Below are 25,100 nucleotides of genomic sequence, written 5' to 3'. Positions count from 1 at the left end.
GGTCAATGGTCTGCTGAGACCCCCAAAAGTACTGTACCGTACCTGCTGTTACGCCTGGTATGGTGATGAGCTCTTAGAGTTTCAGGACAGAGGTTGAAGTGAACTGTGACACCAGCTCCTCCCTGGAAGCAGCAGCCTTTGTGACGGAGGAGGAGGAGGAGGGTGTGGTTCTAATGATGACTGAGGGTGCAGCAGGACTGACTGCTGCTGCTAACCTCACTGCAGAGAGAGAGAGAGAGAGAGAGAAAGAAACACTGAGGAGGTGGATGGAAGAGATGTGCGGAAAGCAAGTATTCAATACCAGTTGAAAGTGAAATTTATATTTAAATAAAACATCTTGACTGGAAAGGATGCAATAGGGCAGGCCGACAGTTTGGTAGCAGATGGCTGATATGGTAATGTGGGGGCTTTTAGTCCTTGAAATGGTAAGGTCCCACCTTCTGCTCTCTGAGCCTTTTTACATTCCCCTTCTGGCAGAACAGCAACTCCCAACTTGGCAGCGCTATAGTGCAGCCCGGGTTATGGCTGACAATGTGGGAAGAACTATGCAATTATTGTTTTTATTATATACGATAATTCATATAATAATCAAAAATTGACACGTACTTGGCCAGCGGGTCATGTGATGCAAAAGTCAGTATTGTGATTGACTTATACTTCCTGTACATTGTTCAGTCCTCGTACTAAAGCTATATTTTCCTGGCCACCATGAGATAGCTGTGATTTGCGTTGAATACATTCTACTTGGCTTTATCAGGTCCATGAGCCAACATCAACATTTAGTTGCCCATTTCGTACTTTATTCAGTCAGTTACCACTGATACAGGAAGTCACGGGCAGTTTATTTTAGGAGGTTGCATTAATGTTTTTATTTTTGAGCAAGGGTATAAAAAAATATGACATGATATAAAACCAATTGTGTCCACAGCTTTATGAAGTGAACAAGGACACTCCTGAGGTTGTATTTTTTTATTTTATTTAAAGGTGGGGTAGGTAAGTTTGAGAAACCGGCTCGAGATACACTTTTTGTTATATTCCATGGAATGCTCTTAACATCCCGATAGCAATGAATATCTGAAGTGCTTTGACAATAAATACATAAAGAAATGTCATCTGTGGAAGCCGTAGTACTGTAAAAAGCACGACCAATCATTTCAGCCGGCCCGGCTAAAGTAACTGGATGGCCTACCTGCCTGTCAGCCTTCCATCTGTGCACAAACTTATCTCGTGCCCTCATTGGTCATGTGCGCGTTCGTGTGTGTTGGAGGAGGGGCTCTGTGAGGAAGTGGCAGATTTTCTCCGGTTGTGTATTTTCAAATTCTAGCGCACTCGAGCTGGTTTCTCCAAAATTACCTACCCCACCTTTAAGGAGACAGCATCTGCTCAGCTAGTACGATTGTCACATCAGCCAAAGTCATTTAGGGAAGCTTGTGATTATACAGTACTCGTGCACAGCCAAATAACTGAGGAGACATTAAAGGTCTGTTGTGGGTTTATGGACAGCTGTAGTAGCAGAAGCCGTATATGAACTCTTGTGTGACCCCTGCCCTCTGCCCTGTAACCTAAGCATGGACAGGCATGATGTCATTCATGAGCTTTCAATCTTTCTGGCACTTCTAATGCTCTTGGGCAAATCTTTGTGTGAAATCAAAATAACTTTATTGGTATTGTACCAATTGAAATAATCTTTTCTGCAGTGCACAATAAAGCAGGTGGGATTAAGAGACTGTTTTCCTTATTTAAAAGTGATCTGCTTTAAAAATAAAATAGGGGAGTATAACACAAATTCATGTAAATACAGTCGAGGAAAAAAATGAAGCTCTGCAGGTGCTGGATGCTGTGACCTCAGGGTTACTCCTGTCTGTCAACCTGTTCCTGCCCCCGCCCACATCCATCTAACTTCAGGTCACACCCCCATTGAACTACAGACAAGAAACATTGCGGTCTTAAAATAGCTGACTGCTGAATTATGTTTAAAGTGAATGGTGCATTCACATGCTCTTTGGAAAGTCCAATCTCACGAGTGTTGACGTAATTCCTCTGTATGAGATGTGTGGTCATGTGCTTCAAGTTGTAGTGTGAAAACAACTTGGAAACAACATGGAAATGCACGTTACAAATAGGATGTGTTTTTTTCTTATTGCTCGGAGTTGTCAGCTTTGAGAAGGCTTTCAAGGGGAATACCCTATCATGTGTTGTTAACAAAAGTATAACCTAATGCATTCGTCTGCTCTGTGATACAGTGATGTAAATTGGGTCAGTATTTTCTTTCTGTATACCAGCTGACAGACGGACACAAAAACACAACCTCAAAATGGCAGACAGAAGTGTGTATCATCTGTCTGTGGATCTGTTCTCTGTAGCTCGTCTTCTCCACTTAGATATTCACAACCTGTGTAGCCTATAAATGAGCCTTTAGCAGTGCTGCAGCAGATGCACACTGAGCCGACCAGAGTGAGCTATTTCAATTGATTTAGCTTAGTTTAGCACCCTTATCAATTTAGCACCTTAGCCAGGTACACTTTTCTCTCTTAAATAATCATATGAATGTTTTAATGCTTTTGTTAACCTTCCACATTGCATATGCCCCTAGATTAGAACTACTTTTTGAAAAGCTAGTTGCTGTTTTGGCATCCAGATATGGCATTTGAGTGGCCGGAGCAAAAACCTATTCCCTGATAGATATTTTAAACTGCACATTCTGCTCCATATTTACTGCATTAACACCCTCAGGTGGTTTTGATTGTTAATATGTCATCTTTAATGTCATCTTTCAGCGCTGGTTGCTCAGGTGCTGTGTGCAGGTGCTCGGGGTTGGCTGGCAGACGTTGGTGTAATCTGGGATATGAGGGGCGTGCCAGGGCCCCCCAACAGGGCATTAGTTGTGAAGCAGGTGCACAAACAAACAAACACGTTTTTTCACCAGGCAATGAGGTTTTGTTGTTTCCTCTAAAAACAGAATAGAACAGCTCAAGTGCTGCATTGCAGATAACGGATATGAAAACGAAGCTGTTTGATAAATGCACGTTTTGTTCAGCCGGATAATATCCACATGTCTAGCCTACTTTTATAATTTTCGAATCATAAATCTAATCGCAAGAAGCAAAATGCTAACGTTATGCTATAAACGAACTACAGCCGAGTACAGCAGGGTCGCACGACTTCAACGTCACGCCAACTTAAGATCGATATTCAGAAACACATATTCAAAATTGTGCAAGTTGAAGTGTTTGTTTGAACAGTTTGCAGGAGGCAGGTACTTGCTTTCAAGCAGAACAGGGTAAACAAACTTAGCGGGAGCGTTTACGTGTTCGGCGTAATGACGTACAACGGCCTCAACAACTTCTGTAATCCTATTCACTTGTTAACAACCATCGCACACGTAAACTTTTCAAAAATGTCCAGTGGGGTTACTGCTGCTGTATTTAATGTCGTAGAACAAAACGGGATCCGTCTCTTAAATGTGTGTCAACCAGAGACCTTATTTCCAGCTATTTTCCAAAATCCTATGGAGAAATCCCATTGGCTCTGAGACGAGGGGTAAAATGCCAACTCACTTCCGGGTTCCCCGACTCGTCACTGCACCACTCTATATCCGGCTGTTAAAACTACATGTATTATGTTTTGATATTACATCAACTCTTGTCAACTATTATCATATAATAATTAAAGTTATTTTCAATGGAAACATTGCAGAAAATGCTGTTTCAGAAATGTCAGCCTCTCAAATATGGAGATTTTCAGGTTGTTTTTTCGGTATTATATCATATAAAAATATGTAGTTTGGACTGACAAGACATTCAAAGACATCTTGCCCTTTGAGAACTGGGGATGAACATTGTTTACTAATAATTAACATTTGTAGATCGTTTGGTTAATCTGGAAAATAATAGGCAGATAAATCCGTAATAAAAAAGAGTCGTTGCAGCTATAGTCAATATCAGTAAAAGCAGAGCACAGTGAAGCAGCAGGTGTTTTCTTAATGACTATTGATCACGGGTTATTTTTAGGATGTTGACAGTGGATTTATGCCGTGTTGGCTTCATGTGTTGATCTGCAGCATCATGTCGGTCAAATCCGAGCTTGTAAATAAATCCCCCGTGGTGGCACGCCTTGTTGGCACTCAGAGGATGATGTCAGCAGCTTGTCTTTACAGTAAATCTGATCTGACAGGGACGCAACATGACCGTCCCACCGCGCCCTTTACGTCCCTCCTTCCAACCTCATCTCCATCCCCCTTTCACATTGTTTCTCTCTCACCCTGCTTTTTCCTTTTCTCACCTTCCCCCACTCTTTCCTCCCCTCCTGTTGACCTCCTCCTCCCCCCGTGTGTTTACCTCCTTCCTCTCCCCCTCAGTGTCCCAGCAGACCAGCATGTTGGAGAATGTTGACGTAATGTGTTGCTGACTCGATGGGCGTCCAGCTCCTGGCCTGAGATAATGGATCTCATTTGATCCTTTCTTTCTCTGTATTCACACACACACACGCACGCACGCACGCACGCGCACACACACACACACACACACACACACACTAAAGGAGCCTGTATCCCTCTCTCCGGCTGTCTCTTCTTTCTTTCCCTCCCTCATCATCCTCTCTCTTTCCTCTGCAGTATTGGCCCTACCCAGAGACTGTCTGCTCTGCCTCTCCCTCTGTCTTTCTCTCTACCCTTTTTACTTTCTCCCCCTTTTTTTCGATCTCGCCATCTGCTGTGTTTGCTCTGCCCTAGTCTATTTCTGGCTCGTGCTTTTTTCTTGTTTCCTCACTCTTTGTGTGTCTCCTGGGATCCGTCGCGATCTCCCACTTGTTGGGCTGCATCCTCCTCTGCGCATCGTTCTCTGCTCATCTTCATTTTTTCTCCCCCCCGCCACACCCTACCCCTCCTCCCTTCAAGCAATCTTCTCATCCGACTTTTTCCATCTATTTCTTCATCTTCATGATTGACTCTCGAGTGTTCTCCATCCCATCCTTCACCGCAGCCTGTCTCCATCTTATATTCTCTGCGTCTTGATCTCCATTTCCCCATTTCATTTTCTTCTTGTTTACGCTCATTTCACTCCTTCTAATGTTCAATTCGTTGTGTCCTGCAGCCCTAAGGACCGTCCTCCCTTTTCTGCTTCTTTTCTTTTAAATCTTGGTCCCTTTTCATTTCATCTCTCAAACTACACAGTAAGAAGCCCGCTCTATAATAGATACTGTGAGCTAGTGGTCCCTTGTGGTCTCCTAAAAAGCCCCGTACCTGCTCTCTTTCTAATAGAGCTGTGCCCCCCCTGTGTGTCTGAACCAATAGCCTCCGGGCACGGGGCTGTCCAGCAGCAGCGAGGTGAAGGTATCAGGGCGTGAGGATCGATCCAGGATTCAAGTTGTTTATTGCCATATCATCCCAGGGTTGAAACGACCGATTGATTTATTGCTTCATCTTATCAAAGCAGAATATTTATCTTTATGGTAAAATGTGGATGGAAATCATGGTTTTGTCTTAACTGGGTAACTCCTACTTTCGGTGTGCGCACTCATACCAAAATGTTTCCCCGTAAAATGTTAAAGCGATGCCGACGTGTTGTTGTTTAAGTCTGTGGCGCCATCTTGTATAAGAGCATCATGTTCTCGCAAGAACTGATATATCTTATATACAAGATCAGCGCCCTCATACTATATTATAAATGTAGCAATGTTTTTCTCTTTTTCACATACAATGAGTTGTATACATTTCTAACCTTGCTTTGTTAAAGGGTGTCGACCTCGAGCATTGTTTTGTTCTGGAAGTGCGACAGGTCGATGAAGAGTTTGGTGCTCTAACATGCACAACCCAACAAACACTAGCTTTAGAGGTTTGTGAATGAGTAATGGTGGCAGCGTGGTGTCTAAATATATTGCTGTGAATGTGTTGAGCAGGAGAAAAGTGACATTTTCTGCAGAAGTGTTAAGATGTCTAGCTTTAACACTTATAACTCTTTGTGCCACCTACCAAGTCAGCAGGTGATTAAATGCTGATCGTTTAGATTGTGGATGGAGTATCACTTTAACTCCCCTCCTGTCATTACCCACAACATCTGAAAACACTTGTTTTGGTGTCAGGGCCACATCTCCACATCTATTTACATATCACCAGTACATAGTTGTATCACGTTTTTGTGTGTGGGTGGGGGTGTGTGTGTGTGTGTGTGTGTGTGTTTTATGTGCACCTGTTACTACTGGAGATGAAAGAGGAGAAAGCCTGGTGTAGTACACAGTCAGTCAGAGTGGAGAACAGGCGTGGCCCCGAGCTGCAGTCCTCCGCAGTGTCTCTTTCTCCCCCCCCCCCTTCCTCGTACGGCACCTGCATAATGACTTGTGTTAATTAGGCCGGGAAGTCAAAGCAAATACTGTCCATCGATTCCTGTAATCAATCTGGACCCTTCTACCTTATCAGCTGGAGAGGCAGCCAGGGTTGTGTTCTATTCAGAGACACACACACACACACGCACACGCACACGCGTTTGTGCAAATGAGCATTCCGTTTCTTTCTTTTGTTGTCTGACCACCACCTTCCCGCCTCACTCCTCATCATCACTGCACGTGGTATAGCAACAGTCGCCTGCTTGGTTGAAACTGATATACGTTTTCTAAATATTCTGCAGTACACATGCAGACATACAGTCTATTGTGTTTTTGTTATTGTTGAAGGAAGCGAATATGTGTCAGATCAGGTTGTGTTCAAGGAGTTGTCTATCGTAGGTGAGCTACATAAGCGTCCCCAGTCATTGTTTTTCAGCATTGATAGCAAATATTTGAGGTTCCCACAAATATTTTCTCCTCCTCTTTGTCGCATCAATATTACATTTTTAGCATTACCTTAATTCCTAGTTCCCAGACATATTGGTAATTCGCTGCTGAAATAAATGTGGTGCCTCTGGTCAGGATTAGGCACCTGACCAGGGACAGGTGGATTGGTTAACCATTTTGAATAAGTGCATGTTTTCCGGTTGATGTGTTGCTCGAGCTGAGGTAAAGGGAGTGGTTTCTCACACACACACACACACACACACACACACACACACACATACATACATACATACATACATACATACACACACACACAAAATGCCAAGTACCCAGGAGTGTGTGAGTGCTTGTTATTCTGTTCTCGGCAGAACAATTGGAACGCATCCTATTTTAATGGAGATATTTGTGTCTAATCTCACTATAGGCCACACTAAAGAGACAATATGTAAACTCATAGTTTACTTCAAAGGCTTCAGGGCTCTAGCAAACATTGGTTTGTCGGTGCCTTGTTTCCAGAATCTCTTCAATGGTGTGCGATTGTAAATTGTGCATGACCCATAGTGTCAACGGCCAAAATGATATGAATAAGAGACCTCAGGTGGAAATAAATAGGAATATATTAGAGTTGATATCTGAAAAGAAAAAAGTGTGAGATGAATATAATTGATAGCCTCCTGGTTATGTCCTCAGGAATGTGCCATACATGGGTGTGAGCTCAGTAATAAGATCACCACTCGCCCTTCAGTCACTTAACATGCAGCAGACTGCAGAGTTTTTCATTTCTTTCCTCTATTTACATTCCCCCTCAGTACTTCCATCTGTCTCTGCTCAAACTCCTCGGCTGTGGCTCGTGTTCGCCGACACTTTGCTCACCGTCAGCAGAGCAGACTGTGCTGTAGCTCGTTGAGTTGGTGCCAAGTCTTCCTAAGGTAGCTTTTATAAGCAATAACATGTACACATTTTTAAACTATTGTTCATCTTCTGCCACACAGACCTGTGGTGACTTCATTTGTGTTGTCTGTTCAGCTGTTTTGAAAGTTACTTGGTTTTAAAATCAGTCACTTGTGTGGCTGAGACCGAGTATACAGAAAAGGGACAAACCATACACGGTAAACGTTAAACTGATTGTTTCTTGAAATAATTGCTATTATACCGACACATTTTCAGTGAAACTCAAAACACCAATTTAGAATTCAGTACAACTAGTAGAAAACACACGTTCTGTCTTGCCTTCTACTGGTTTATGTAATTATTTAATAAATGTTTTAGTAATTTTCTACCACACCTCCTTCATACAGTGCAGATAATTCATGTACTTAATAGTAAATGGTACATTTAAAAAGATGGTATTTGTGCGATATTTTATATAATATGAGAAATCAAGCTTTTAATCAAATCTGGTCTTATTTTGTTGTCATCTCTGTGATGGGTAATTGCTCCCCTTGACTTCTTCAAATAGGTCAAGCAAAGTAGATGGAGTCAGTCTTCATACTGCGTCCTCCCTGTAGCTGAGCCCTGTGCACTACAAACCAGTGAGAAGAACAAAACTGTTCAGACTTAAGAAAAAAGTTTGTTCAGACAGACCCCATCAAGTATGAAGCCAATAGATGGGGCTTTTAAGTACAACAAGTCTCCACTAACGGAAGAGCATGAACCATGGGTAAAAGTCCCAGGAAAAGCTGGTCAATGCTTGAGTTAATACTTTCAGTGACATTAGTTACTACACTTTGTGCTTCATATTTGAACTAATAACAAATGCATTTTGACTAAAATGCTTAATGTTGTGTTGAGAAGGTGCAAGGAAAAAGCAGACTCTAATTCACCTTAACAAGTCTAAGTTTGGTCATCCTTGGCAACCTTTTAAAACCATAACTACATGTTTTGCTGCAATGTGAAGTCATTTAGCAAGGGGCTACAGAGAACTACCAGGTAGATTGATCTGTCAGAGTTTGGTGTGTACCCAGGGATCATTGCGACGGAGAATAAAATGATAGTTTCCCAGAGTTGTCCAATCCTGCTTTGTACTGCAGTAAAAAAAATCCTGTTCAGTGTTTATCTGTCTGATGAGCCTCCATTCTCATGGATCTATTACTCAAACTGGCTTTCAAACAGTAGATCATATTTAATCAGCTATTTGGTGCCTGAAGCAACATGGCCAGTTTTTAATGCAGTGCTATTTCTGTCTTTAGGCATGTTAACAGTCATAATGACACAGCAAAATTAAGCTCACGGGAAACGGTTTCCCGCTGCGACTCGGGAGCTGATCTCATGCCAGTTGCACCTGTTTTCTACCCCGAGTCTCTCCGGGCGTGTAATATTTGATCAATACTGTTTTGGCTCCATCTGCTCATCAAGCTGTGGGTTCATGTCGTCTTACAGCTCCTATTTTTATTTCAATGTGTTGATTACAAATTGATGGTGACAATATGGTTGGTGTTGTCACTCTAGAGGCTCATGCTGGCCGGCTCGGTGAGATGCGTCTCTGTTTGACTTAATAAATGTATCTGCTCTCAGGGGGCGTTACAGATTTGCTGATTGTGCGGTCTTCAAGGCTGCGGCGGGGACAGGACAAGGCTGTGACAAATCATATCAGAGATGTAGTCACGGTCTAAGTGTGAATGGGATTTATGTGTAGCTGGATCATTTCCAAGTCCCCCTCAGAGGGGTTTATCACAGGGTCAGAGCTGTGAAGAGTTACAAGAAAATAATGATCCAATTTCACTGACCGACGCCCAGCAGCAGCTTCTGTTGGTTTATGATTTCTCAAAGATGTTGATTTAGCCATCTTTCTCTAAACTTGTTGTCCTTTCTTTTACAGCTGAAACTTGAAGATCGATCCATCGTCATCAGAGATATCGTGCGACGAAACAACTCAAATGTAAGTCGAGGTTCTTCCAAGGTTCTCACTTTTCGCCTCACCTTTCTTTCTGTCTTGTTATTTCTCTCTTCCTTTCAATCAAGCCTCTCTCTTTGTCAGTCATGTCACTGCTCACCGCTCTGTTCCATTTGCTGCATCAGACATGACTGGAATATTGTTGCAGCTCCACCCTTACAAAGAGGCTTTCTGTGTTAACGCGGTGCAACAACTCCTGTTCTGAATACAAATGCAACATCTTTTCTTTTGGTTGAAATTCAAGAGTTCACATACCAGTGTTGCGTATGGAGCTCAGTAAAAAGAAATAGGCAATCTATTTCTATGGCTTGAAGCTTATAAGCAATAATCAAGTGTTGCTGTTGATGAACAGGATACTGGAACAGAGATGATCATTCATATTATGACGATGTACTGAACTTATGAACGTTGCATTACAGGATAACCAGTGTGGTATTGTGACCAACATTGACATTGAGTGTGCGGTGAAACTGGTGGGAACAAACTGTGTTCTGTATCCAGTGAACAGCAGAGACCTGCAGCACATCTGGGTAAGACTTTTGACTGCAGGGTCCTAATACTCACACACAGGAACTACAAATACATGCAAGATGATGCTTCATTGTACAGGTCCATTACTTCCTGAAAATAAATGTATATAAATTGCACACCTTCATACATAGAGGTGATGACGAGTCAAAGTAACGAGAATCGGCTTCAACACACTGTCAGCACTTCGGGTTGATTAATACAAAAAACTGCATTTAACACAGCGACAGTAACAAATGCCTGATGACGACAATGTCGTTCTTTCCAGTACATTACTTTTTTTTTTAAATGAAATAAAGCTTTAACATATACATTTTTTTAGACATTAAAACTAATTTCTTTTAATTGACACATAGCAGTAAGTGATTAGTATGTACACATACAGTGTAACTGATAATACTTTTATGAAATATGAAATATAATGTGTTCTTGTCCCCGATTGTGTTTTTCTAGTCTTTTATGTATGGAGATTACATCGCCTATGACTTCTGGCTGGGGAAAGTGTACGACCTGACTAATCACATCATCCTCAAGCTCTCCAACGGAGCAAGGTAGACAGAGAGAGTGTGTGTCTCTGCGTGTGTCTGTGTCTCTGCGTGTTTCTGTGTCTCTGCGTGTCTCTGTGTGTGAGTGTCTGTGTCTTTGATTAAACAGCGTGTTCTGTGTCCATGTTGAAGTGTGTTGGCATGTCTGCTTGCTGGCACACATCCCTCAGTGCCAGATCCAGTGAACGTCAGCCTGTCTCCTCTCTCCCTCCAGGTGCTCCATGAGTGTGGAGGACGGAGCGAAGCTTTACGACGTCTGTCCACATGTCAGTGACTCGGTGAGTAGCCATGAGCTCCTGTCTGTCACCTCGGGTACATCCGCCATTTACAGAGCCGCTGTTAGTCAGGGATCAGATCACTCTCAAAAGAGCCGGTTCATGGTCTGTAAATTATTCTTATTATATTATTTTATGGGTATCATTTGTTTTTTGTGGTATAAGATATTTGCATGTGTCTAGAACAAGAGAAAGTACTGTAAGCGTTGCCACTTCCTACTTTAAGGTTATTGTTATGTTTTTAACACTCAGTAATGTACAGTTCTAAAAACAATAATTCATATAATATACATCAATATTGATAAGAATAGTGGATGCAAAGAAAGATAAGCAATGAGAAAAACAATACCTATAAACATAGCATACTAGAAGCACTTGGAATATAATTATACAGGAAGGAAACGTACAGGTATCGAATACACCCCCCCCCCAATTTAAAATATAACCTTCCCATCTGTTAGTTTAATCTTTTCTACTTTAATATAAAAAGACTATCTTTCCAAATAAGAGTAAGCGTCTGTCTTTCCCCTCCCCTCAGTTATGCTTTTTTACCAACCGTTATGGGAGTTGAATTCTTCACTTTCATAATTTTCACAAAAAAGTGTATGTGTTGCAGTACATTTCACGATTTGGATTTGATTTTAAATCAATTTGTTCTAGTTGTTGAATATAATACATCATTTTGCAATCTAAACGCTGTTAAATCATTGTTATGTTCTCAGTTCTTTATATTTAATGTATCCTTGTTTGTGTGTTTTCTTCAGGGTCTTTTCTTCGACGAGGCATATGGTTTCTACCCGGGTCAGGTGCTGATTGGCCCCGCCAAAGTCTTCTCTAACGTTCAGTGGCTGTCGGGGGTCAAACCCGTCCTCAGCAGGAAGTGCAAGTTCAGGGTGGTGGTGGAAGAGGTGAGAGGAAGATGACTTTTTTTTCCAAGGCCAATAGTGTTAAGGTCATATACTTGAATAATTGTTCATATGTTGTTGTGTTTCTCTAAATCTTCTCCGTGCTGCTCTCCGCAGGTGAAAGTGGTCGAGCTGAAGGTGACGTGGATCACGAAGAGCTTCTCCCCCAAAGGTTCAGACAGCGTGTATCCCCCCCCCTCCACCATCCCACAGGAGAGTCTCTGCCGGTCAGTCTGAACATTCATCTGTTTGTTCTTACACTAATGTAATCTGCAGAACAGATGCAAACTGAAACTGTGGTGTTACTGTGTTGTTTGGTGAAGGGTGCGTCGTCTAGGATACTACGACCACACCCAGAGGCAGCTGGGAGAACGGGCCCTGTATGTGTTCCCCGCCAAGGGGGACACCACCCGCATCACCTGTGAAGGACCCGAGGGTGCCCCTGTCCTGCCTGAAGACCCCGTGGCCAGAAAGGTGACAATAAAATGTGATGCATGTGTTCATGTATCTCCTGTTGTGCAAGACGTGTGAAGGTATTTTACTTGGTAGGTATAAATACTCAGGTAAAAGTACGACATTCAGAATGGTGCTTAAGTACATGAACAAAGGTATTGGCATTAAAATATACTCAAAGTTACAAAATACTCATTATAAAGAAAGGGCTAGTTTCAAATCACATTTTTTAAATATAATTATTATTGGAAAAAACATACATTAGTTTGATGTTGATGGTAAAGGTGCGGCTTATTTGTAACTCAGACACTGCCAAGGAGCTTTCAAATTCAACCAAGGAATAAAAAAAGTTTTATATTGTTTCCAATTTGCTAAATCATAATGCTTTCCGTGTATAATAATGTATTATAAGTCCGAAGGTGCAAAGGTCCAAATTCCAGAGAAGTATTAAGTAGCATAAAATGAAAATACAAGTATCTAAAACGTATCCTTAAGTACATGTACTCAGTTATACATGTCATAGTATAGATACATGTATATGTCATGTAGTATAGATTGTGCTATTACAGTATCTGAAGTGCTTGTTACTTGCTGTCAGAGTGTAGGTTGACGCCGCCTGTTATCCCCTCGGGAGCTTATTAACAAATAAACCAGCTGTTTTACACAAGAAGTGAATGAGCAGAGGGAGATCTCGGTGCTGGTGTATTTTAAGAAAGTTGTCTTTGAATGTTTGATCCTCTGTGGTATTTGGTGCAGAGAACTTCAGTATTTTTTTTACAGTATAAGTGCAAGTTTATTTTTTATAATCTTCAAACTCTCCCTCTGTGTGTTTGTGTTGTGTGATGGTGTGCCGCCTGCAGTTGAAAAGGATGTTCAAGAAAGATTCGGGGAAGAAGACGGAGAACGCTGACGCACAAGGTGCCAAACATTACTCTGCAGAGAAAACAAAGAATCACACACACTTCTGCTCTCTAATGTCGTCAGGGTGGTCTCTATTAGTAGCTCAGCGCGACTCAAATGTTGAAGAATTTCCCTCAGCCAAGAACACTCAGTGATGTGATGTGCTAATGAGAATTCAACTGCAACACAACACAAATAACTTTTTTAATTAATCTGCTAATTAAGCTGGGAACATATTCATTTTAGTTTTACTTCTCACAAAGTTAAATGGTTGTTCTTTTCACACATTGACCGATGTGTTAGGCGTTGTTAGTCTTCACATTGGTTTTAGGATGGTTTAAAAATATATTTTCTCTATCATTTCACAATGACACATTCTTCCTTTATGCTAACATCTTCACAAAAGTAAGTGAGAAGTGACTCCATGTAAAGCAAAGCAGTCATTTAAAGTTTGAGACACAACACAAATGGATCTGTGGTGAAAATTAGATTTTTCCATTAGCCTCTGACAAATCAAAGGAAATAAGTGAAAACCCTAATTCTATTTTTGATATGGCTTTACAGAGAGAGAGAGAGAGAGACATGGTCCACTATGCTTCAGGTCAGGAACATACTGCACCCTGCCTCTCTCTGTGTAAAACCATATTAAAAAAATATATTTTGTAAGTTTATACCAGTGTTCATGTATACTCCTGTTATACCTCTCACCAGGGGAGCACAAATCAGAGCAGGACGACCCGTCTAATCCCAACAACAACAATAGCCACGTGGTCCCGGGTCAGAACCCTGCGGACTCCCAGAATCCCAACGACAGCTCGGCTGAACACGGCGAGCAGGACGCTGATGACGAGGCTGCAGAGGACACTGACGATACCTGGTCTGTTCATATATACATTTTATATTATACATGTATTGGGTGTTATATTATTACAATTATTTCCCAGTAATTATGTCTACAGTTCCATTTTTTGACTAATGTCAAATAAGCCTATTTTCCTCTGTGTACAGAACAGTATAGCTTAAACAACAGAGCTTATAGTTGATTAAAAGAAAATAATTTGCATCACAATTTTGATTATTGCTTAATATTTGAAGTCATTTTCAGTAAAACGGCCTAGAATTCTCTGGTTCAAGCTTCTCTCTGCTAAATGTTTGCAGGTGTTCAGAGGTTATTCCATGATTTTAGACTGAATATCTATCGGTTTGGACTTTGAAGGGTCTTTGTCTGACTTAAGAGGACCATCTTAAACTAAAACGATCCTTTCTGTGTGTGTACTGTTGGTATAATGAAATGATAGATTCACCTGTGACTGTAATCCTGGTTGCAGCTCTCTGACGTCATCGGCCAGCTCCACAGCCTCCTCTCAGAGCGGCGGTCTGGGAGCAAACCGCAAGAAGAGCGTCCCTCTCTCCATCCGGAACCTGAAGAGGAAGCACAAGAAGAAGAGGACCAAGTTCTCCCGCGAGTTCAAGCCTGGTGACCGGTGGGTTAGCAGCCGTACAGACAGCATTTGTGTCTTTTTCCTTCTCCGCTGTATCTTTGATGCCTTTCTAAATGAATTTACTAATGGTTTCATCCATTCAAACCCTCTACCTCTCAGAGCTTCCGTTAGAAAGAATTGGTTCCGGTCCACTTGTCTTGGAAGATTTAAATTTACCGGACAATTGGAAGAAATTCGGTTAAATTATTATTTGTTTATTAAGCATAACATTTATGGATAGGTAGGTAATGTAAAAAATGACATCATCAAAACATGTAGACTTATAATATTTGTCGTTCATGGAACGGCTTCTGTAAGTCTCCCGCTATATTCAATCAAACTTGTGTGAGAGCAGCAAAACATTTTTTTTTTGTATTTATTAAAATGACAAGGCTCTTGTTTGGATAATGCAGACATATTAGTTACTGTAGTTTGATTCTGTGTTTGGTATTTAATTATAAGATGTTTGAGTTACATGTTTACTCATCAGTCCTGTTCCTTCACAAAGGAATTGGATAGCAGTGAGGTAGGAAAAAAGGATGACAGGAAGAACAGAGCGAGAGAGGCTTAGTAATGATAAATAATACGAAAAGAGGACAGAATGGGAAATGGGCCAGAATATTACCAGAAATATCTTAATGTACATTCATTTTCCTTTGTGATAAGTAAACGTAGGTAACGCATGATAGAACCTCTATTCTAGAGGATAAAAGTCAAGGGAGAGATATAATACTTTGTGTTCCCTTTATGTGTGTGAACAGGGTTGCAGTGGAAGTTGTATCAACAAAGACCACGTCTGATGTGATGTGGAAGGACGGGCGCTTGGAGAAAAGGATCAGATCAAACGAGCTCATCCCCATCCAGCACCTCGACAGCCACGAGTTTTGTCCCGGGGACTTCGTAGTCGACAAAAGACGTAAGGAAAATCAGCTTAATGGAGAATTTGGTTGTTTTACTTTGTTCTATTTTCCTCATTCAGACCAGTGAAGACTGTGTCAGAATTCTGTCCCTTTGGACCGCCATGAGATTTATTATATAGGTCACCTAGTACCTAAAGCATCTAGGTCATTTCAACTATGCCAAGACAATGTGTGTTTGAAATGGACTAATATATATATATATAGTTTATGATAAGGCTGTTATCTGAAGTGGTCATTTCCTTTCATAAAAACATTTCTGTTGTAAATCTTTACCTTTTTTAAGGCCTTTTGTTGTATCTCTAAATGTGTGCTCTCTCAGCCCAAGCCCTCCAGGACCCGGGGGTGTACGGTGTGATCCAGTCCGGTGATCACAAAGGCAGAACATGTGTCGTCAAGTGGATCAAACTCAACTCCAGCAGCGACGATGTGGAGGTCAGTCAGGGAAACAACAGAGATTTACAGAGAGATTGACAGTGTTATAGAGGGAGGAAAGGGGGCCTTTTAAGAATGACTAAAAATGACCAATTATACATCAATGAATCACCCTGGAAGAACAATCCCAATGAATTGATATAGTTACAACTATATTTAGTTCTAAAAGTAGCAAAACATTATAACAACATCAGTTAACAAACTCTACCACATTGCTTTGCTGTTGTGAAATGCGACCCCCATTTATTTTTAATTCAACAAGAATGTTCTCCATTTTGGGATTTAACAAAGAATTCTGGCTGAACAAACGCAGCGAAGGCATTGAAAAACAGTTTCAGGTAACACGGGGTCAGTAATTGATAAACAAATGATCATTTAGGGGTGAGGTGTTTTTACGCAGGTATGAAAAGCTGTATGTTTTAACCAACCTCACTACACTCCTTCGTATACCGTCATTAGATCTTCTTGTGTTGCTATACGTGTCAATTCAACTTGATGCTGTCGTATACATCAAATAATCCAGAACATTTTTGTTTTTCTTCCAGGTTTTTGGTATGGAGGAGGATGTCAGCGTGTACGACATCACAGATCATCCAGATTTCCATTTCCGCACCACAGACATCGTCATCAGAATATGGAACTCAGAGAACGGAAACAACGACTGTGAGAATGAGGTGAGAAAAGGGCTGGACATGTAACCATATGTTACGTCAAAGGGAATCAAAAATGTCAATTGTAGTATTATTATTATTATTATTATTATTATGGAGTTATAAACACTGCAATCTACCTTTTTTTCTTCTATTATATATATATATTTTATTGAGCATTAAAAGTACAAAATATACAATAATAGAATAAGAAAGGGACTGAAACATAATGCTCACTTTCAGTTTTCTATTTTAAACATCCCCTTCCCATCCCGCCTCGACCTCAGGTAAGAAACTAAATTAGGCATACAAAAAAAAAGAATTCTAAATAAATAAATAATAATAAGGAAAAATTGTAAGCAAAAATATTCTTACAATAAGAATAATATGAACCAAAAGGACTCAGTCATCTGATCTGTTAGGCATAATATCCAGAGTGTCTATGAAAGATAAAAGCAATCTACCTTTTTGAAGGGCTTTACAATCTGTACAACACACAATAAAATATCCAGTAGCCTTGTTTTCATGTGTATAACGTGTTGGGGTTTGCTGATAATGCTCGTTTCTCTTTATAACCCTCCCCTCAGACGTCGGTGGGCCAGGTGTCCCGGGTGGATGTGAGCAGCAAGGTGGAGGTGGTGTGGGCGGATAACTCCATGACCATCGTCCTGCCACAGGTTAATGTTTATCTTTAGTCAAATATAATGTTTTATTCTAGAAATGTTGCTAACAAATGTCTCCTAACAATCACAACACGCAGCACCTCTACAATGTGGAGTCTGAGATCGAGGAGACGGATTACGACTCGGTGGAGGAGACGAGCAGCGTGCTGTCTACTGAGGAGTGGGAGGACGAGAGCGACAGCTGGGAGACGGACAACGGCCTCACCACGGAGGACGACAGCCACATCCACAACACAGACGCCACCGACACAGTGACCCCTACCCCCACCCCCACCGGCTCCTCAATGTTCATCATCCCCCCTCTAGAGGGAGGCAAAGCTGTGGTCACCAGCCCCTCTAAAGGGGCCACTGGAGAGGAGGGGGAGGCATCTGTAGCTGCTGCGAGCCCTGCTTCTGCTGGAGGTGGGCAGACTATTTAAAAAAAATATTTATAATATTGTTTGTGCTAAACGTCCCATGTCATGCTTTTCTGCTTATTACCCGTCCCCTTGTGTGTTATGAAGGTCTTTATGCATGTAAACGGTCTGCAGAATCACAAACCCTCAAAGTACACCCTGTAGCGAGTACAACTCTAACACAGAAAAGACCTGCAATGTTTCCCCTAGGTTTACTGCTTTGGGGGTGGCATTGGGATATATTTTTTAAATCCTCTGGAGCAGAGAGAGGAGCTGTGGATTATTGTTATTGATTAATGCATCAGTGTTTCTTAGGGTCAAAAACACTAAGCTTAAAATGAAAGCGTTTAGTTTATTTAATAAAAGAGCGCATGATCAATGTGAAAAGTGACAGTAGATATAGATTAGTTGCAATTTGGTGCTATATATATATTAAAAAAAAAAAAGATTATAATTTTTTTTTTTTAACACCTTGAATTTCATGCGGGGCTCCTTTGGCGGGGCGCAGCCCCCCTCCAAGACAATGGTAGAGGAAACACTGACCTGTCTATGCTGCCCCAGAACGCCTCGTTGGAGATTTATCTTTTTCCATTGTTTACTTCTTGGGTATAGTAACATAATGTCCGCGGAGCCGTTACGTTTGGACCAATCCGCGGACTTCCTCACACACACACACTTGGCGGGACGTTGCGAGGCTCGCTGCTGCAAGGAGCGGGACACTGTGAGCTGGCTCACTGGTGTTGGGTCGGCGAGACACCGCGGAACTCAGCCTCAGCACACACACAAACTACCATCCAGGCTGCGGGTGTGTGTGTGTGTTCGGGCTGGGTTTCGCTGTCTCGCAGACGGCCAGTGGGCTCACAGGGGGGGGCAGGAGCTCCAACAAGCCGTTTAGGACAGAGTGAATACACATACTTTACAGAGATGCTGTGTGAGAAACCAATGTGATTTTGGAACATTGAACAATATAAATCTATTTTAGTATACCTCAACAATGGAATTATGATCAGTAGAAATGGCCATGACATGGGACCTTGAAGGGAATACTGTTGACTCCACAGTGCAAACCATTAATTATCCTCCTTGAATCTTGTGTCGGCATTCAGCTGATAGCTACTCTAAAAAAAGTTAAATGTATATCTTTAGGCACACATTTTTTATACAAAACAATTGATTAGCATTTAATTTCAAACCACAAAGAATACATTTTTACAGTAAAATGATAAATGGATATTGCTACATTTCAAAAACTCAGGAAATGAACACCTAGACATTGCAGATTCCATGTCAGAACACAATAATATATTTAAGTATTCCAGTAATGTGTGTTCCATGTTTTAAATGTATTGTATTTACTTGTTTAAAATGAAATGTGTTTTCGGTTGACTTTTAAAATCTGTTCTCGGACTACAGATGAAAAATAGCCTCTTGGCTAACTCTGGCACATTTACAGAAATGTTAATTAATGTGCACTGTCCCTGTTAAATAAATGAATAAAAAAAGTAATCATCAACCTAAGCAAACCCATCTGGTTTTCTAAAAATATGGTTCCCATGTAACGCAATGTCAATTTGGAAACTTAATTTGATGATTAAATGTTTCTAGGTTTAGTTTTTTTTTTTTAATCATAAACCCCCCCCCCCCCAAATCAAAGCCATTAAGTTGATCCTACCAACAAGTATTTCCTGTCTATCCTGACCTGATAAAGCCTCTTTCTCTTTGCCATGGACATCCATTGTTGTCTTGAATCTAAAACAACAAATAACTTGATTACCAGAAACGAAATTGAGATTCAAACTAAATGTGATGCTTCGACGTATAACCATTCTACAACCATTTGTTCCCAACTCTAATTACCAGGGTTCGTACGGTCATTGAAAACCTGGAAAAGTCATCGAAATTGAAAATGCAAATTCCAGGCACTGGAAAAGTTATGGAAAACAATATTTTTCCCAAAGTTTTGGAAAAGTCATGGAAATGTAACTAAAGTTGCGTCAAATATAATTTACATTTAATCTAATCGCTGAAATAATCTGCGGTTGAGAGCTGTTATGTGCCATCATGACGCGGATGGTGTTATTTTTTAATATATGAAGCGCGAGCTGTGTGCTCGAGTCTTCCTGCCTGTCGGGCCGGCTGAACTCTGCTGCTCCGGGATGAGGGTCAGCTACATTATCTACGGTGTGTTCGTTAACTGTGCGGAGTCACTGTGGCACAGACTCCTCCGCTGGTGAACAGCTGTTAGAACGGGCCGTTCAGGTGTTCAGAGCAGAGCGTGATGTGAACTGAAACGTTTTTCTGTCGCAATATCATTTAAGGAATCGTTGAGCTAGTGTTAGTGTATTCTAGAACCCTGAAGGCAGGAGAGACTGAAAAGAGTCAAGGGAAGCTTATAAAAGTTAACAGCATTTAATTACACAAAAGATGCGGTGGTGTACAAAATGAAATGTGCGAGTGGAGGCGCTCTCCTCATCCGACCGGTCAGTCCAGGTCAGCAGATAGAAGAGGTCAATCCTTGGCTTGCTCTTCCTGTTGTCATCTGAGGTCTTCTCCTATTGGCCGGCGTCGTCGGGGGGCGGGTCCAATGCAATTCTTGCCTTTTTCTGTTACATCATTCTGGTGTCTGTGGTTAATTAAATATTCCCTAATAAACGTTATTCAGCGGCAATAGATGAGTGCTAAACCCAGTGTGCTCAGTGTACAACATCACATGTAATTTCACCGTTGATTCATGGTTTGAAAATGCAGCATTTCGCCACATGCTAATGCTAACCAGAAGTGAAGCATTTTCAGAATAAAAGTATTAAGTTAATAGTTGGTGAACTTCAGGTTTTTCAGAATAAAACTAATTTAAATTAAATAGTGTATTTAATTCAAATTACGCCATATCAACATTGATTTTAATTTCTAACACTAGCTAGCTAGCATACATTGTCACTATCTGCCAACGTTGCCTTTAGCCTTCATTTTCTAATAGTTTTTTTCATAGGCTATAAACAGAGATGGTATAAGTATAGATCTTGTACTTGATTAAAAGTAGAAGTACTCAGATCGTGTACTTTAGTAGAAGTAGGCTACTCAGATCTTGTACTTAATAAAAGTAGAAGTACTCGGATCTTGTATTTTAGTAAAAGTAGAAGTACTCAGATCTTGTACTTGAGTAAAAGTAGAAGTAATCAGATCTTGTAATTGATTAAAAGTAGAAGTACCAGAGTGTAGGAATACCCTGTTTCAGTAAAAGTCCTGCATTCAAAATGTTCCTCAAGTAAAAGTAGAAAAGTATTCTCATCAAAATATAGTGAAAGTAGCGACAGTAAAAGCAGTCATTGTGCAGATTGGTCCATTTCAGAATAATATATACGATATGTTTTATAATGATTGATCATGAAAGTGTTCTCAAAGCTGTTGAAGGTGCAGCTAGTTTGAATGACTTTGTATTCTGCAGGGTAGCTTGTGGATTTACTCCAGGTGGAACTAAAGTCTGATTTAACACTTGATTAGATTTCACATCATTCATCAAGATTTGTGAAGTAACTAAAGCTATTAAATACATGTAGTGGAGTAGAAGTACACCATGTACCTCTGAACTGTAGTGGAGTCGAAGTACACCATGTACCTCTGAACTGTAGTGGAGTCGAAGTACACCATGTACCTCTGAACTGTAGTGGAGTCGAAGTACACCATGTACCTCTGAACTGTAGTGGAGTCGAAGTACACCATGTACCTCTGAACTGTAGTGGAGTCGAAGTACACCATGTACCTCTGAACTGTAGTGAGTAGAAGTACACCATGTACCTCTGAACTGTAGTGAGTAGAAGTACACCATGTACCTCTGAACTGTAGTGGAGTCGAAGTACACCATGTACCTCTGAACTGTAGTGAGTAGAAGTACACCATGTACCTCTGAACTGTAGTGAGTAGAAGTACACCATGTACCTCTGAACTGTAGTGAGTAGAAGTACACCATGTACCTCTGAACTGTAGTGGAGTAGAAGTACACCATGTACCTCTGAACTGTAGTGGAGTCGAAGTACACCATGTACCTCTGAACTGTAGTGGAGTCGAAGTACACCATGTACCTCTGAACTGTAGTGGAGTCGAAGTACACCATGTACCTCTGAACTGTAGTGGAGTCGAAGTACACCATGTACCTCTGAACTGTAGTGGAGTCGAAGTACACCATGTACCTCTGAACTGTAGTGAGTAGAAGTACACCATGTACCTCTGAACTGTAGTGAGTAGAAGTACACCATGTACCTCTGAACTGTAGTGGAGTCGAAGTACACCATGTACCTCTGAACTGTAGTGAGTAGAAGTACACCATGTACCTCTGAACTGTAGTGAGTAGAAGTACACCATGTACCTCTGAACTGTAGTGAGTAGAAGTACACCATGTACCTCTGAACTGTAGTGGAGTAGAAGTACACCATGTACCTCTGAACTGTAGTGGAGTAGAAGTACACCATGTACCTCTGAACTGTAGTGGAGTAGAAGTACACCATGTACCTCTGAACTGTAGTGGAGTCGAAGTACACCATGTACCTCTGAACTGTAGTGGAGTCGAAGTACACCATGTACCTCTGAACTGTAGTGGAGTCGAAGTACACCATGTACCTCTGAACTGTAGTGGAGTCGAAGTACACCATGTACCTCTGAACTGTAGTGGAGTCGAAGTACACCATGTACCTCTGAACTGTAGTGGAGTCGAAGTACACCATGTACCTCTGAACTGTAGTGGAGTCGAAGTACACCATGTACCTCTGAACTGTAGTGGAGTCGAAGTACACCATGTACCTCTGAACTGTAGTGGAGTCGAAGTACACCATGTACCTCTGAACTGTAGTGGAGTCGAAGTACACCATGTACCTCTGAACTGTAGTGGAGTCGAAGTACACCATGTACCTCTGAACTGTAGTGGAGTCGAAGTACACCATGTACCTCTGAACTGTAGTGGAGTCGAAGTACACCATGTACCTTCAGGTTCAGGTTATTTATTTGTACCTGTAGGTAGATTCTGTTTGCAGAGAAAAAGACAAGGGTTCCATCCTGACACTAAAAACAAATGCAAACAACAGACACATCTCTAATAAAGGACTAGTAAAAGTACAAGTATACCCTGCTCAAACAAATCTCAAAATATTTAAAAAACATTTTAAGAAGGAAAACACTAGTACAAACATGGACATTCAAAATTCACAATTAAATAAATAGGCATCTGTTTGACGCTCCTATGATGTGTTGATTTGTGCAATAGCTGCTGGGATAAAACTGTTTTTATACCGCTTCGTTCTACTCCTTGGGACAAGTAACCTCCGGCCCGAAGGAAGAAGCTTGAATTCTGAGTGCAGAGGGTGGGAGTCATCGTCTAATATGGAGCTGGATAACCGCTGTAACTGCCTGAGGTACAGGGTCTCCAGGTTTAGCTGTGGCTCACCAATCAGTCTGCTGGACCACTTTATGATCTGACTCAGAGAGTTTCTGCTCTTTAAAGTCAGGTTACCAAACCATGACATTAGTGAAAAAGACAGAATTGACTCGATAAAAGCACGATAAAACAATGAACTGTAGTGGAGTCGAAGTACACCATGTACCTCTGAACTGTAGTGAGTAGAAGTACACCATGTACCTCTGAACTGTAGTGGAGTCGAAGTACACCATGTACCTCTGAACTGCAGTGAGTAGAAGTACACCATGTACCTCTGAACTGTAGTGGAGTCGAAGTACACCATGTACCTCTGAACTGTAGTGAGTAGAAGTACACCATGTACCTCTGAACTGTAGTGGAGTCGAAGTACACCATGTACCGCTGAACTGTAGTGAGTAGAAGTACACCATGTACCTCTGAACTGTAGTGGAGTAGAAGTACAAAGTAGCAAAACATTGAAATACTTAATAAAGTACAAGTATCTCAAAACTGTCCCCCCGTATAGTACTTGAGTTTATGAACTTAGTTACACCAGTGGCTATAAAGATAGAAGGACTAAGCCTTGCACAGAGGCATGAAAATACATTTTCAAAATGCTCAACAGTGCTGCCAGAATGATAGACTGACTGCTACACAATTAAAATAAATGCTTTTATATATTTCTATTAGATGTGACTCTTTGGCGTTTCTGTTATTATTACCTGCTGCTTTAGTTGTTCTGACTGCTAACATCATCTGTTATTCCTCATTTTAAAGCCGATATTCCGTGGGGTCGGGGGGCTCGGATCCTTGTCACCTTTTTCATACCTGATGAGTTTGCATCCCTGACTACAGTTGCTTTAGCGTGTAGAAGCTATTAAGCCTACTATTTGATTTATTTTAGATAGGAACAACATGTTTCATATGCAGACCTTATTTTCCTGTTCCATGTTCAAATAAACCATTTTCAGTGGTAATTTTTGTTTGGTCATGGAAAATTAGGTAAAGGTCATGGAGAAATCATGGAAAAGTCATTGAAAATCATTGTATGAAAAGTGTATGAACCCTGAATTATGCTCAGAATAAAGTATATATCAAATATCAGAATGTAATAAACGTGTTATTTCTCCCTGCCTAGGAACCATTCCAGGAGCAGTGAACGGAGCGGAGAAGCCCGGTAAAGAGGGTTCCTCTCGGGGCTTCAGGGAGCTGAAGGAGGCGCTGAAGATCCTGGAGAGCCTGAAGAACATGACTGTGGAGCAGCTCTGGACCGGAGGGTCTCCCACCTCCCCGACTTCCGCTGAACCCGCCTCCACCACCAGCGTAGCGAGCTCAGTGACGCCCACCGTACCAGAGAAGCCGACCAAGGAGAAACGTTTCCTGGACGACATCAAGAAACTGCAGGAGAACCTGAGAAAGACACTGGACAACGTCGCCATCGTGGAGGAGGAGAAGATGGAGGCTGTGGTGGAGGCAGGGGGCGCAGGAGCAGCGACAGAGGTTAGCTCAATACATCTACAACACTGCCAGTGCAGTCCAAATGGATGTGTAAGTGGTAAAAAGTGCATCATTATTGTGTCTCATGTGCCGATGTGTGTCTGTTCAGGTAGAGCGAGCGGGAGAAGAGAAACCTCAGCAGGACCCTCAGACCCCGGTGGGAGGAGGGGAGTGGCCCAGCGAATTTCTCAGTGACACCCCGGTACTGTGCCAGCAGAGCGGAGGGAAGCCCGGCGTCACCTTCACCAGCGCCAGGGGGGAGGTGTTCTCTGTGCTGGAGTGGGCCCCAGGTGAGACATGTAGAGAGGGTTTTGTCAAACTGAGACACACACACACACACACACACACACACACACACACACACACACACACAC

General features: G+C 41.6%; 1 protein-coding gene across 1 annotated transcript in view; it reads left to right on the top strand.

Moving 5' to 3' along the window:
• The window catches only part of ube2o (ubiquitin-conjugating enzyme E2O), a 35,761-nt gene that overhangs the window by 4,782 nt on the left and 5,879 nt on the right, over positions 1-25,100 (top strand). The window contains exons 2-18 of the mRNA XM_034083554.2: positions 9,584-9,643; positions 10,078-10,188; positions 10,640-10,737; positions 10,946-11,009; positions 11,771-11,914; positions 12,029-12,138; positions 12,235-12,385; positions 13,225-13,282; positions 13,976-14,141; positions 14,593-14,748; positions 15,507-15,661; positions 15,985-16,097; positions 16,643-16,771; positions 17,335-17,424; positions 17,508-17,832; positions 24,368-24,729; positions 24,836-25,016. Coding sequence (XP_033939445.1) covers positions 9,584-9,643; positions 10,078-10,188; positions 10,640-10,737; positions 10,946-11,009; positions 11,771-11,914; positions 12,029-12,138; positions 12,235-12,385; positions 13,225-13,282; positions 13,976-14,141; positions 14,593-14,748; positions 15,507-15,661; positions 15,985-16,097; positions 16,643-16,771; positions 17,335-17,424; positions 17,508-17,832; positions 24,368-24,729; positions 24,836-25,016 — 2,473 coding nt within the window. The remainder of the gene's footprint in view (positions 1-9,583; positions 9,644-10,077; positions 10,189-10,639; positions 10,738-10,945; positions 11,010-11,770; positions 11,915-12,028; positions 12,139-12,234; positions 12,386-13,224; positions 13,283-13,975; positions 14,142-14,592; positions 14,749-15,506; positions 15,662-15,984; positions 16,098-16,642; positions 16,772-17,334; positions 17,425-17,507; positions 17,833-24,367; positions 24,730-24,835; positions 25,017-25,100) is intronic.

This window comes from Pseudochaenichthys georgianus, chromosome 1 (genome assembly GCF_902827115.2).
Source record: "Pseudochaenichthys georgianus chromosome 1, fPseGeo1.2, whole genome shotgun sequence".
Taxonomy (NCBI): domain Eukaryota; kingdom Metazoa; phylum Chordata; class Actinopteri; order Perciformes; family Channichthyidae; genus Pseudochaenichthys; species Pseudochaenichthys georgianus.
The sequence above is the reverse complement of the archived record's forward strand: the minus strand, read 5'-3'. Positions and strand labels throughout refer to the sequence as shown.